The 14,847-nt window shown below is 44.5% G+C and overlaps 1 protein-coding gene across 3 annotated transcripts in view; it reads right to left on the reverse strand.

Moving 5' to 3' along the window:
• LOC135525667 (G2/M phase-specific E3 ubiquitin-protein ligase-like) overlaps positions 1 to 14,847 on the reverse strand; it is a 22,719-nt gene continuing 7,872 nt past the window's right edge. For all 3 annotated transcript variants that reach the window (XM_064953428.1, XM_064953429.1, XM_064953430.1), the window contains exons 5-15: positions 11,871 to 11,995; positions 10,901 to 11,069; positions 10,537 to 10,643; positions 6,835 to 6,951; positions 6,600 to 6,724; positions 6,341 to 6,452; positions 4,480 to 4,793; positions 2,818 to 2,999; positions 2,313 to 2,485; positions 1,920 to 2,131; positions 1 to 804 (exon numbers count right to left, since the gene is read on the reverse strand). In XM_064953428.1, coding sequence (XP_064809500.1) covers positions 557 to 804; positions 1,920 to 2,131; positions 2,313 to 2,485; positions 2,818 to 2,999; positions 4,480 to 4,793; positions 6,341 to 6,452; positions 6,600 to 6,724; positions 6,835 to 6,951; positions 10,537 to 10,643; positions 10,901 to 11,069; positions 11,871 to 11,995 — 1,884 coding nt within the window. In that variant the 3' untranslated portion in view covers positions 1 to 556. The remainder of the gene's footprint in view (positions 805 to 1,919; positions 2,132 to 2,312; positions 2,486 to 2,817; positions 3,000 to 4,479; positions 4,794 to 6,340; positions 6,453 to 6,599; positions 6,725 to 6,834; positions 6,952 to 10,536; positions 10,644 to 10,900; positions 11,070 to 11,870; positions 11,996 to 14,847) is intronic.

The following is a 14,847-nucleotide window of genomic DNA, read 5'->3' on the forward strand; positions in this document are numbered from 1 at the left end:
AGAGTAAATGCAAATGTTTAATTTGGCATGAGTAAAATGCTTGAGAATGAAGTTAATAAACATAGAAAATACATACAAAGCCAAGAAAAATAAGGCATGCAACCTGAACAGTACATAAAAAAACAGAACAATCACAAAAATAGAAAATGTAGCATATAATTGACAGAACTTTACAGAAAACATTGACACACACTTCAGTATGTACAACATAAAATATGTCAAAGAAAATCCCAAAAGAGAAAGAAACAAATATTTCATACCAAACATATCATTCAAACAAAGAAAAGACCATTCAAACAAATTGTAGTACCTAAACTAATGCTCTTTCTAACAATTCAATTAGTGTAAAATAGTTTCTAAAAGTCAACAGCTAAAGCCTATAATACAAAACGCATTATCTCTGTCGTGGTGGAAATACCCTACCCAAACCTGAAACTCTATGAGGTGAGTAAATATCAACTGAAGTACAGAATCCAAATGAAATGTGTCCCACAAGTTCATTGACAGTCTATTAAAGTTGAGCTTATATAGATCAATACTGTCTGTGTGTCTGTGATCAAATGATCTGCAAGACTGTGAGTTGGCACACTGCATACTCCATGTGCTTCTTGAAGGCCTGGTAGGAAGGTACCACCGGCAGCAGGAGGCGGTTGGAGCTGGGCTGGCTCACAGGGAAGGCCCCGGCCGGGTCCAGTGGATGGAGGAAGGATAAGGTAGGGCTGGGGCTGAACCCTACAGCTGGTACCACATCAGCTGAGGTGGCAAAGATGAGCACGTCCTCTAGCGATGTTGCACATCTGCCAACTGAAACCAGAGAAGAGACTGGTGATGATGGGTAATATATGGAGACAGGCGGGGACATCCATGTGATTGTGTTAGTTTTACTGAATATCATTGTAATAGTAGAGTACACTGTCTGAACGGCCTTCAAGTGTCTGTACGGCTTGTTCTTCTTGGCTTGATATATACACTACCGTTCAAAAATGTGGGATCACTTAGAAATGTCTTTGTTGTTGAAAGAAAATGTAAAACATTTTGTACATTAAAATGACATCAAATTGATCAGAAATACAGTGTAGACATTGTTAATGTTGTAAATAACTATCGTAGCTGGAAACGGCAGATTTGGTTTCCAAGTTTATCATTTTAAAAGGCTAATTGATCATTAGAAAAACATTTTGCAATTATGTTAACACAGCTGAAAACTGTTGTTCTGCTTACAGAAACAATAAAACTGTCCTTCTTTAGACTAGATGAGTATCCGGAGCATCAGCATCTGTGGGTTTGATTACAGGCTCAAAATGGCCAGAAACAAAGTCCTTTCTTCTGAAACTTGTCCTTCTATTCCTGTTCTGAGAAATGAAGGCTATTCCATGCGAGAAATTGGCAAGAAACTGAAGATCTCGTACAACGCTGTGTACTACTCCCTTCACAGAACAGCGCCAATGGGCTCTAACCAGAATAGAAAGAGGAGTGGGAGGTCCCGGTGCACAACTGAGCAAGAGGACAAGTAAATTAGAGTGTCTAGTTTGAGAAACAGACGCCTCACAAGTCCTCAACTGGCAGTTTCATTAAATTGTACACGCAAAACACCAGTCAAAGGTTTTCTAATGATCAATTAGTCTTTTAAAAAGATAAACTTGGATTAGCTAACACAACGTGCCATTGGAACACAGGAGTGATGGTTGCTGATAAATGGGCCACTGTACGCCGATGTAGATATTAAATAAAAAAATGTAGTAATTTACAACATTAACAATATCTACACTCGTTCTGATCAATTTGATGTTACAAAAAAATGTGCTCTTCTTTAAAAAAGAAGAAGACATTTCTAAGTAACCCCAAACCTTTGAACGGTAGTGTATATCTTAAATTATGTAATAAATATTTAAATCATTGAGTCATTAGAGGTCAAATACCTTCACACTCCAATAGGTAGTGTCTCCAAAAGGTGACCACAGTGGTCTCCTTCCCTGCGGTCTCTTCCTGGTCTGAAAACTGAACAGTGAAGAGAGCTGCCATGGTGTCAGCAGTCAGCTTGTCATGAGAGGAACAGAACAGACCAACAAAGGCTCCTGGAAACATCTGGACCTGGTCAAACACACCAAGGGTTTTCAGACCCTCACAGAACCTACAAACACAAAGTTAAACAAAATATATTTAACAGAAACCAGGATTACAATGTCTCAAACATAGTTACAGTGGAATACTAGTGACAGTTTAAAATATGTTTGAGCAATGATAGAACATGTTGAATGTGAAAGAGTCAAAAAGGTACCCTTTTTCTAAAGGAAATACCCAGACATACAAACCTTTGGACGGGTAACTGCATTCTTGTTATTAGGTGGAAGCTTACAATGTCTTTAACGAGTGTATCTTTGTCCGAAAGGCTCTCAACTGGTCTTGTGCACCCAGCCACTTCCAGGTATTCTGAAGCTGACTCCATTGCCTCTCTCAATTCCTCCAAGGACTTGGATTCCTGAATCTGAACCAAAAGAGATGCCTTATGAGTTAAAGGATTGGTTAACAATTTTTGAACCAAATCATTATTTTTTATGTAAATGGCATGCTATAGGGTCCAGACACTTTTTTTAAAGCAATTTTACTTGGTTTTGAGGAACTATCCCCACTTGTAATAGACTTCCTCATTGCTCGTTTTGCATTATGGGGTTACGGAAAAACGTGAACAAGCCTCCAAAAACACCCAAATATGTATTTTTAGCAATGGCAAAACTCTCACTATAGTGACACGGGTCTTTAGATGTTGTACACATGAAATTAGCAAAGTTAGCAAAGCTAACATGTTAAAATATGTACCTTCTTGACTTTGTCTGTGAACACAGTGCTGCCCATGTCTTCCACAGTGAGAGGTGTATCCCTGGGGAAGTTGAACAGACACAGGTAGAGAGCCCTGGAGAAGAAGCCCAGAGGAGGTCCCCCGTGGACCAGACTCAGGGACAGAAGACACCCCACGTCAAAGTAGACGTCCTCCCTCAGAGCTAGGGAAACAGGACATAGAAATGAGACAACATAGAGAAGCCAGCACTTGACTTGGGCAGGAGCTCCCCAGAGCTGAGTACCAGCACCTCAAATGTTCTACTACTTGAGCTCCTGTTCCTCTTATAGAATATTAGCCCAAAGTATTGTGGAGCTCCTGCACCTAAATATATACAGCACCCAAAAGGAGTACCAGCACCTATTTCAGTCCAAGTCAAGCACTGAGAGAAGCGGAGCACAGATCGAAACCACATCCCCAGTATTTGATAACAATATACAGTTGAAGTCGGAAGTTTATATACACTTAGGTTGGAGTCATTAAAACTCATTTTTCAACCACTCCACAAATTTCTTGATAACAAACTATAGTTTTGGCAAGTCGGTTAGGACATCTGGCAAGTCGGTTAGGACAAGTAATTTTTCCAACAATTGTTTACAGACAGATTATTTCACTTATAATTCACTGTATGATAATTCCAGTGGGTCAGAAGTTTACATACAGTAAGTTGACTGTGCCTTTAAACAGCTTGGAAAATTCCAGAAAATGATGTCATGGCTTTAGAAGCTTCTGATAGGCTAATTGACATAATTTGAGGTGTACCTGTGGATGTATTTCAAGGCCTACCTTCAAACTCAGTGCCTCTTTGCTTGACATCATGGGAAAATCAAAAGTAATCAGCCATCATGTTGTGGGGTGCTTTGCTGCAGGAGGGACTGGTGCACTTCACAAAATAGATGGCATCATGAGGGAGGAAAAGTATGTGGATATATTGAAGCATCATCTCAAGACATCAGTCATGAAGTTAAAGTTTGGTCGCAAATGGGTCTTCCAAATGGACATTGACTCCAAGCATACTTTCAAAGTTGTGACAAAATGGCTTAAGGACAACAAAGTCAAGGTACTGGAGTGGCCATCACAAAGCCTTGACATCATTCCTATATAACATTTGTGGGCAGAACTGAAAAAGTGCATGCGAGTAAGGAGGCCTACAAACCTGACTCAGTTACACCAGCTCTGTCAGGAGGAATGGGCCAAAATTCACCCAACTTATTGTGGGAAGCTTGTGGAAGGCTACCCGAAACGTTTGACCCAAGTTAAACAATTTATAGGCAATGCTACCAAATACTAATTGAGTGTATATAAACTTCTGACCCACCGGGAATGTGGTGAAATAAATAAAAGCTGAAATAAATAATTATATTATTCTGACATTTCACATTCTCAAAATAAAAGTGATGATCCTAACTGACCCAAGACAGGGAATTATTACAAGGATTAAATGTCAGGAATTGTGAAAAACTGTATTGAAATGTATTTGGCTAAGGTGTATGTAAACTTCCGACTTCAACTGTAACTCCCAAATGTTACTATGAATGTGAGTTCATGACCCAAAACTTCTAGCAACAAGCAAGTGATGGTGCTTGCGTCAGTTTATGACTGAAAGCTGGAGAGTGTTTTGTATGGGGGTGGTATTGACCTACCTCGTGCATCGAGGGTCAGGGTCTTGGCACCATCCGGACCTTCAAAGACAGTGTTCTGGAGCTGCTGCACCAGGAGCCTGAGGAAGTGTCGGGTGTTGCCAGGGCAGGTGTCTGGGCTGGAACTGTGCTTGCTGCTTGTGAATCTCACTGCAAGGGCATGGGACGGGTTGAAGTCACTCCTCTTCACTAGCTCCATGGCAGCCTCCAGGACCTTGTTTCCATTCACCACCACTGGCATGGATAGTTGGTGCTGTGATGTCTGACTGGCAAGCTCCTGTAGGATCTCTCTAGCAGAGCCTCCCAACAAAAATGGCCTGCCAATCATTAAATAATCTATGTTTATCTCCAATGTGTTCTTAGCACAACATATAAGACCAAAAAACAATTCCCCTAGAAAACATTTGGACTTGGTCTATGACGGCAAGTACAAAAAATTAGAAGTATTTTTTTAAATGTATTTGATAGTTTTTATTGATAGATACAATGGTTAAGTTATTGAGATGGGGAGAGAGGGAACTTGGAATGGAAAGCCGTGCCGGTCAGGGCATGAAGCCGTGCCGGTCAGGTTTTGAAGCCGTGCCGGTCAGGGCTTGAAGCCGTGCCGGTCAGGGCTTGAAGCCGTGCCGGTCAGGGCTTGAAGCCGTGCCGGTCAGGGCTTGAAGCCGTGCCGGTCAGGGTTTGAAGCCGTGCCGGTCAGGGCTTGAAGCCGTGCCGGTCAAGTTTTGAAGCCGTGCCGGTCAGGTTTTGAAGCCGTGCCGGTCAGGGCTTGAAGCCGTGCCGGTCAGGGCATGAAGCCGTGCCGGTCAGGGCATGAAGCCGTGCCGGTCAGGTTTTGAAGCCGTGCCGGTCAGGGCTTGAAGCCGTGCCGGTCAGGGCTTGAAGCCGTGCCAGTCAGGGCTTGAAGCCATGCCAGTCAGGGCTTGAAGCCGTGCCAGTCAGGGCTTGAAGCCGTGCCAGTCAGGGCTTGAAGCCGTGCCAGTCAGGGCTTGAAGCCGTGCCAGTCAGGGCTTGAAGCCGTGCCAGTCAGGGCTTGAAGCCGTGCCAGTCAGGTTTTGAAGCCGTGCCAGTCAGGTTTTGAAGCCGTGCCAGTCAGGTTTTGAAGCCGTGCCAGTCAGGGCTTGAAGCCGTGCCAGTCAGGGCTTGAAGCCGTGCCAGTCAGGTTTTGAAGCCGTGCCAGTCAGGGCTTGAAGCCGTGCCAGTCAGGTTTTGAAGCCGTGCCAGTCAGGTTTTGAAGCCGTGCCAGTCAGGTTTTGAAGCCGTGCCAGTCAGGGCTTGAAGCCGTGCCAGTCAGGTTTTGAAGCCGTGCCAGTCAGGTTTTGAAGCCGTGCCAGTCAGGTTTTGAAGCCGTGCCAGTCAGGTTTTGAAGCCGTGCCAGTCAGGTTTTGAAGCCGTGCCAGTCAGGTTTTGAAGCCGTGCCAGTCAGGTTTTGAAGCCGTGCCAGTCAGGGCATGAAGCCGTGCCAGTCAGGGCATGAAGCCGTGCCAGTCAGGGCATGAAGCCGTGCCAGTCAGGGCATGAAGCCGTGCCAGTCAGGGCATGAAGCCGTGCCAGTCAGGTTTTGAAGCCGTGCCAGTCAGGTTTTGAAGCCGTGCCAGTCAGGTTTTGAAGCCGTGCCAGTCAGGGCATGAAGCCGTGCCAGTCAGGGCATGAAGCCGTGCCAGTCAGGGCATGAAGCCGTGCCAGTCAGGTTTTGAAGCCGTGCCAGTCAGGATTTGAAGCCGTGCCAGTCAGGTTTTGAAGCCGTGCCAGTCAGATTTTGAAGCCGTGCCCCCAGGTGCAATGTGTGGTCACTATCAATAGACCGGCTGAAAGGCGCCAAAGATTTTTGTGTGAAAAAATGCTAAATAATAATGTACAGTACCTTTTACAGACTATGGGTGACTGGCGAGGGGTCAGTGTGAGACTCCTTTTAGAAGTTCTGCTTCTTCTCTGCCCACCGGGCTGTGGAGAGTCAGTGTGTCTGGGGAGTGAAGCTAAACAAGAAATAACAATGATTATCAGAGAGAGAATAGACTTCATAAAGACAATAAAAGCAGTTCTTCATTCCAATCGTAACTGGTCTGGTCATACCTTCACTGCCCAGTAAAATCAAAACAGACACAGTACGGCAAATAACCTACCTGTCCCATCCACAGCTCCTACACAGTCCTCACAAGCCCAGTTAGTCTCGTCAAGTTTGAGGGAACCACATTTTCGATGGGTGCCACTTGAGCCACAGAGGGCACAGCGCAGAATTTGAAACCATCTGAAAACCAAAAAGACATATGAGTGAGACCCAAATTCATTTTAGAGATAAACACATTTTGGTTCGTCAACCATTTCAGCCACACACCCACACACTACATTAGAGCTTACCCAGTGCGTGAAGAATATGTCCGACCACTGTGGGAGAGACATTTTTTGGCATCACAGTGCTGGTACACCTGCAATAACTCTCCATAGGCATTTTCTTCCAGCTCCCAGGCTGCATCTCTATGGCACACATACAGAAAACTTTAGTTAAAACTCATAACGCCACAACACTAATGCAACAGTACTTTATTTGTACTTTAACTGTTACATCAGAAATTACATACAGTAAATACATACAGTAGAGCATGGACCATAAACACAATACAGTAGAGCCTGGACCATAAACACAATACAGTAGAACCTGGACCATACATACAGTAGAGGCTGGACCATACATACAGTAGAACCTGGACCATACATACAGTAGAGCCTGGACCATACATACAGTAGAGCCTGGACCATACATACAGTAGAGCCTGGACCATAAACACAATACAGTCGAGCCTGGACCATGCATACAGTAGAGCCTGGACCATACATACAGTAGAGCCTGGACCATACATACAGTAGAGCCTGGACCATACATACAGTAGAGCCTGGACCATACATACAGTAGAGCCTGGACCATAAACACAATACAGAAGAGCCTGGACCATAAACACAATACAGTAGAGCCTGGACCATGCATACAGTGGAGCCTGGACCATACATACAGTAGAGCCTGGACCATAAACACAATACAGTAGAGCCTGGACCATGCATACAGTAGAGCCTGGACCATTCATACAGTAGAGCCTGGACCATAAATACAGTAGAGCCTGGACCATAAACACAATACAGTAGAGCCTGGACCATGCATACAGTAGAGCCTGGACCATACATACAGTAGAGCCTGGACCATAAATACAGTAGAGCCTGGACCATAAACACAATACAGTAGAGCCTGGACCATGCATACAGTAGAGCCTGGACCATACATACAGTAGAGCCTGGACCATACATACAGTAGAGCCTGGACCATACATACAGTAGAGCCTGGACCATGCATACAGTAGAGCCTGGACCATACATACAGTAGAGCCTGGACCATACATGCAGTAGAGCCTGGACCATACATGCAGTAGAGCCTGGACCATACATGCAGTAGAGCCTGGACCATACATACAGTAGAGCCTGGACCATACATACAGTAGAGCCTGGACCATACATACAGTAGAGCCTGGACCATACATACAGTAGAGCCTGGACCATACATACAGTAGAGCCTGGACCATACATACAGTAGAGCCTGGACCATGCATACAGTAGAGCCTGGACCATGCATACAGTAGAGCCTGGACCATACATACAGTAGAGCCTGGACCATACATACGGTAGAGCCTGGACCATACATACGGTAGAGCCTGGACCATACATACAGTAGAGCCTGGACCATACATACAGTAGAGCCTGGACCATACATACAGTAGAGCCTGGACCATACATACAGTAGAGCCTGGACCATACATACAGTAGAGCCTGGACCATAAACACAATACAGTCGAGCCTGGACCATGCATACAGTAGAGCCTGGACCATACATACAGTAGAGCCTGGACCATACATACAGTAGAGCCTGGACCATACATACAGTAGAGCCTGGACCATAAACACAATACAGAAGAGCCTGGACCATAAACACAATACAGTAGAGCCTGGACCATGCATACAGTGGAGCCTGGACCATACATACAGTAGAGCCTGGACCATAAACACAATACAGTAGAGCCTGGACCATGCATACAGTAGAGCCTGGACCATTCATACAGTAGAGCCTGGACCATAAATACAGTAGAGCCTGGACCATAAACACAATACAGTAGAGCCTGGACCATGCATACAGTAGAGCCTGGACCATACATACAGTAGAGCCTGGACCATAAATACAGTAGAGCCTGGACCATAAACACAATACAGTAGAGCCTGGACCATGCATACAGTAGAGCCTGGACCATACATACAGTAGAGCCTGGACCATACATACAGTAGAGCCTGGACCATGCATACAGTAGAGCCTGGACCATGCATACAGTAAAGCCTGGACCATACATACAGTAGAGCCTGGACCATACATGCAGTAGAGCCTGGACCATACATGCAGTAGAGCCTGGACCATACATGCAGTAGAGCCTGGACCATACATACAGTAGAGCCTGGACCATACATACAGTAGAGCCTGGACCATACATACAGTAGAGCCTGGACCATACATACAGTAGAGCCTGGACCATACATACAGTAGAGCCTGGACCATGCATACAGTAGAGCCTGGACCATGCATACAGTAGAGCCTGGACCATACATACGGTAGAGCCTGGACCATACATACGGTAGAGCCTGGACCATACATACAGTAGAGCCTGGACCATACATACAGTAGAGCCTGGACCATACATACAGTAGAGCCTGGACCATACATACAGTAGAGCCTGGACCATACATACAGTAGAGCCTGGACCATAAACACAATACAGTCGAGCCTGGACCATGCATACAGTAGAGCCTGGACCATACATACAGTAGAGCCTGGACCATACATACAGTAGAGCCTGGACCATACATACAGTAGAGCCTGGACCATACATACAGTAGAGCCTGGACCATAAACACAATACAGAAGAGCCTGGACCATAAACACAATACAGTAGAGCCTGGACCATGCATACAGTGGAGCCTGGACCATACATACAGTAGAGCCTGGACCATAAACACAATACAGTAGAGCCTGGACCATGCATACAGTAGAGCCTGGACCATTCATACAGTAGAGCCTGGACCATAAATACAGTAGAGCCTGGACCATAAACACAATACAGTAGAGCCTGGACCATGCATACAGTAGAGCCTGGACCATACATACAGTAGAGCCTGGACCATAAATACAGTAGAGCCTGGACCATAAACACAATACAGTAGAGCCTGGACCATGCATACAGTAGAGCCTGGACCATACATACAGTAGAGCCTGGACCATACATACAGTAGAGCCTGGACCATACATACAGTAGAGCCTGGACCATGCATACAGTAAAGCCTGGACCATACATACAGTAGAGCCTGGACCATACATGCAGTAGAGCCTGGACCATACATGCAGTAGAGCCTGGACCATACATGCAGTAGAGCCTGGACCATACATGCAGTAGAGCCTGGACCATACATACAGTAGAGCCTGGACCATACATACAGTAGAGCCTGGACCATACATACAGTAGAGCCTGGACCATACATACAGTAGAGCCTGGACCATACATACAGTAGAGCCTGGACCATGCATACAGTAGAGCCTGGACCATGCATACAGTAGAGCCTGGACCATACATACAGTAGAGCCTGGACCATACATACGGTAGAGCCTGGACCATACATACGGTAGAGCCTGGACCATACATACAGTAGAGCCTGGACCATACATACAGTAGAGCCTGGACCATACATACAGTAGAGCCTGGACCATACATACAGTAGAGCCTGGACCATACATACAGTAGAGCCTGGACCATACATACAGTAGAGCCTGGACTATACATACAGTAGAGCCTGGACTATACATACAGTAGAGCCTGGACCATACATACAGTAGAGCCTGGACCATACATACAGTAGAGCATGGACCATACATACAGTAGAGCATGGACCATACATACAGTAGAGCCTGGACCACACAGTACAGTAGATTGTAATTAAAAAGGTTTAGGGCAGAATGTTCTGTAAGGTAAATAATACCTCTCAGGTATGTGGACTCCCATCTGGAGCATCTCCTGCTGGAACATGTCCTTGTTGTTGCACAGAGTGCATCTGAAGAAGAACATGCCAGCACTATGAGCCTGGTTCTGGAGGAATACATTGGAAATAAATAAGAGAATGCATGTAGTCACTTACAAGCCTTCATAAACTCTTTATATGGCCATCATAGATGCTTCACAAAGCCCATATATGCAAATGTAATGCCATATAGAGGGAAGAAATAAGGGTTATGCACATTGTAGCACATTGCAAGGAACTGTTACAACACCCTTTATATAGTATGAAAAATCATGTATTCCCATATTCACCCAAGATGGCCATTGCTAGTCTGGGATGTAGCTACCTGCACACAGTCTCTGTGAAACCAGCTGCCATGGCAGGCAGGACACTTGAGAATGGAGTAGGAGAGGACAGGCTCTATGGGGTCCAGACAGACTGAGCAGGACATAGGCTCACTGACACAAGCAGACACTGGCAAGGACTGGGTGGGACTGTGATCCTTACAGTAGGACCTGGGGGAATACAATCAGAGACGCACCAAAGCATGGCTTGTTGTTAATGTTTCCGAGAGATAAGAGTACTTCAACCAACTAAAAGTAGAGGCGTAGCCAGACTCAATCATTGGACACTGTTAAATGACAGATGTGGCTGCTTCGCGTGATGTATTGTTGTCTCCATCTTCTTGCCCTTTGTGCTGTTGTTTGTGCCCAATAATGTGTGTACCATGTTTTGTGCTGCTACCACGTTGTGCTGCCACCATGCTGTGTTGTTACCATGTTATTGTCAAGTTGTGTTGCTGCCATGCTATGTTGTTGTCTTAGGTCTCTCTTGTCATGATGTGTGTTTTGTCCTATATTTTTATTGAATGTTTTATCCCTGCACCCGTTGCCGCAAGGGGGCCTTTTGTTAGACCGTCATTGTAAATCATATTTTTTTCTTAACTGACTTGCCTAGTTAAAGATTAAATTAAAAACAAAAATAAAGTTCACAGGGAGAAAATAGGCACAGCTGTAATTTCTTTCTGATGAAGGCGAATATGAATATAACTGTTTATGAATTAATTATATATTTGTAATCTCTAAAACAAGAGCTGAGCCTAACTATCCCGTTACTACGTTTGCCATGGCTGCTGTCTATTATGTTTAGAATCTCTAGACACAACACATACTAGAGCTGGGCAATATGGATAAAAAGCAAAATTACCGACATATGCAAAATGCTTCGGTAAGAGGAAGGCAATGTCGGTGTTGATCATTTTCGGATTATGTCCCAGCTCTAATACATACTGGTGATATATAATCATCGTCACTTACGGAAATAAATCTGTGAATTGAAAGATGAATTGGTGTTGTTTGCCACATGGAAAATGGACCTTTTTCTGGCAGCTTTTGACGTAGCACCCAACTGAAGCACCATTCTTCTTGCAGACTGCACATTTCTAAACACAGGGTACACAGAAAGTAAAAAAGTACATTTAGGACATGATAATGATGTTTTTGAACAAGAATCCAAGCAATCAGAAACGATTGAAGGCAACATCTAAAATATGTACTGTATGCGTTTTGTGATAAAAGTGCTGCTTGGTCTTGGAGTGGACAAATGCTCTAGGATTACGGTAACCCTAATACAACCATACATCATACTAAATAACTTGTATGGACGGCACTACTGTTGGTGCTGAGTGAGCCTATCAGCCTTAGTTGAAAAGTTTCTGCTCGGTGAGTGATCAAGCTCCTGACCTCTACCTGGTGTCAAGCCACTGCGTAAACTCTCCTCTACCGAAACAGCTGAGGCCATGTTGGCCATGGCAAGCACAGAATTAAATAGAACATATTGTGCATGTCTTATACTATATTTCCATGGTGACAAGCATCACTCAAAGTGCCTGCTGAGCTGAAGAGGTTGAATAGTACCTAGCCCTGTACTCTTAAAGGAGCCTAACGTTACAGTACTGCCCTGTAGCACTCACATCTGTAATCATGAAGTGCTTTGAGAGGCTGGTTATGCTACACATCAACTCCATCATCCCAGACACCCTAGACCCACTCCAATTTACATACCGCCCCAACAGATCCACAGACGACGCAATCTCAATTGCACTCCACACTGCCCTCATCCACCTAAATAAGAGGAATACCTATCTGAAAATGCTGTTAATTGACTACACCTCAGTGTTCAACACCATTGTCCCCTCCAAACTCATCACCCACAGGGGTGTGTGCTTAGTCCCCTCTTGTACTCCCTGTTCACCAACAACTGCGTGTCCACACATGATTCCAACACCATTATTAAGCTTGCTGACAACATGACAGTGGTAGACCAGTGACCTGTCAGTGTGGTGCGAGAACAACAGCCTCTCCCTTAATGTCAGTAAGACTAAGGAGCTTATCGTGGACCACATCGATGGGGCTGCAGTGGAGCAGGTCAAGAGCTTCAAGTTCCTCGTTGTCCAAATCACAAAGGACTTAAAATGGTCCACACACACAGTCATGAAGAAGGCATGACAACGACTCTTCCCCCTCAGGTTTGGCATGGGCCCTCAAATCCTCAAAAAGTCGTACAGCTGACACCAACAGCCTCCTGAACAGCTTCTATCACTGTCTCTGCGCACACTCAAAGGGCCATACACACTCACGCACACTGACAACCCAAAACACACAAAGATTCACTCCATCATTTGCTCACAAACACATAATATGCATATACAATAATTAAATATGCTGCTGCAACTTTGTTTATCATATACAGTGCCTTGCAAAAGTATTCACCCCCCTTGGCATTTTTCCTATTTTGTTGCATTACAACCTGCAATTTAAATAGATTTTTATTTGGATTTCATGTAATGGACATACACAAAATGTTCCAAATTGGTGAAGTGAAATGAAAAAACCCCAGCTTGTTTAAAAAAAATTCAAAAACTGAAGTGCTACGTGCATATGTATTCCCCCCTTTGCTATGAAGCCCCTAAATAAGATCTGGTGCAAACAATTACCTTTAGAAGTCACATAATTACTTAAATAAAGTCCACCTGTGTGCAATCTAAGTGTCACATGATCTGTCACATGATCTCAGAATATTTACACTTGTTCTGAAAGGCCCCAGAGTCTGCAACACCACTAAGCAAGGGGTCCACCACCTTTTCATCGGCAGGGACTGGGAAACTGGTCAGAACTGAAGCAATGATGGATGGCGCTAAATACAGGGAAATTCTTGAGGGAAACCCGTTCAGTCTTCCAGAGATTTCAGACTGGGACAGAGGTTCACATTCCAACAGGACAATGACCCTAAGCATAATGCTAAAGCAACACTCAAGTGGTATAATTAAGGGGAAACATTTACATGTCTTTGAATGGCTTAGTCAAAGCCCAGACCGCAATCCAATTGAGAATCTGTGGTGTGACTTGTAAAGATTGCTGTACACCAGCAGAACCCATCCAACTTGAAGGAGCTGGAGCAGTTTTGCCTTGAAGAATGGCCAAAAATCCCTGTGGCTAGATGTGCCAAGCATATAGAGACATACCCCAAGAGACTTGCAGCTGTAATTGCTGCAAAAGGTGGCTCAACAAAGTATCGACTATGGGGGGTATTTATGCATGCTCAAGTTCTGTTTTTGTGTGTGTCTTATTTCTTGTTTGTTTCACAATAAAAACATTTTTGCATCTTCAAAGTGGTAGGCATGTTGTGTAAATCAAATTATACAACCCCCCCAAAAATCCATTTTAATTCCAGGTTGTAAGGCAACAAAATAGGAAAAATACCAAGGGGTTGAATACTTTCGCAAGCCACTGTATCCTGATGCCTAGTCACCTCACCCCTATGCATACATCATACAGTGCCTTCAGAAAGTATTCATACCCCTTGACTTTTTCCACAGAAATAACTTATTTACATAAGTATTCAGTCCCTTTGCTATGCGACTCTAAATTGAGCTCAGGTGCATCATTGATCATCCTTGATGTTTATACAACTTGATACACGTGGTAAATTTAATTGATTTGACATAATTTGGGAAGGCACACACCTGTCTATATAAGGTCCCACAGATGACAAGTGCATGTCAGTTCAAAAACCAAGCCATGAGGTCGAAGGAATAGTCCGTAGAGCTCAGAGACAGGATTGTGTCGAGACAGATCTGGGGAAGAGTACAAAAAAATGTCTGCAGCAAGAAGTTTGGGACAACCAAGACTCTTCCTAGAGCTGGCCGCCCAGCCAAACTGAGGGCCTCGGTCAGGAAGGTGACCAAGAACCCGATGGTCACTCTGACAGAGCTCCAGAGTTCCTCTGTGGAGA

The sequence above is a fragment of the Oncorhynchus masou genome, chromosome 32 (genome assembly GCF_036934945.1).
Source record: "Oncorhynchus masou masou isolate Uvic2021 chromosome 32, UVic_Omas_1.1, whole genome shotgun sequence".
Lineage (NCBI taxonomy): Eukaryota > Metazoa > Chordata > Actinopteri > Salmoniformes > Salmonidae > Oncorhynchus > Oncorhynchus masou.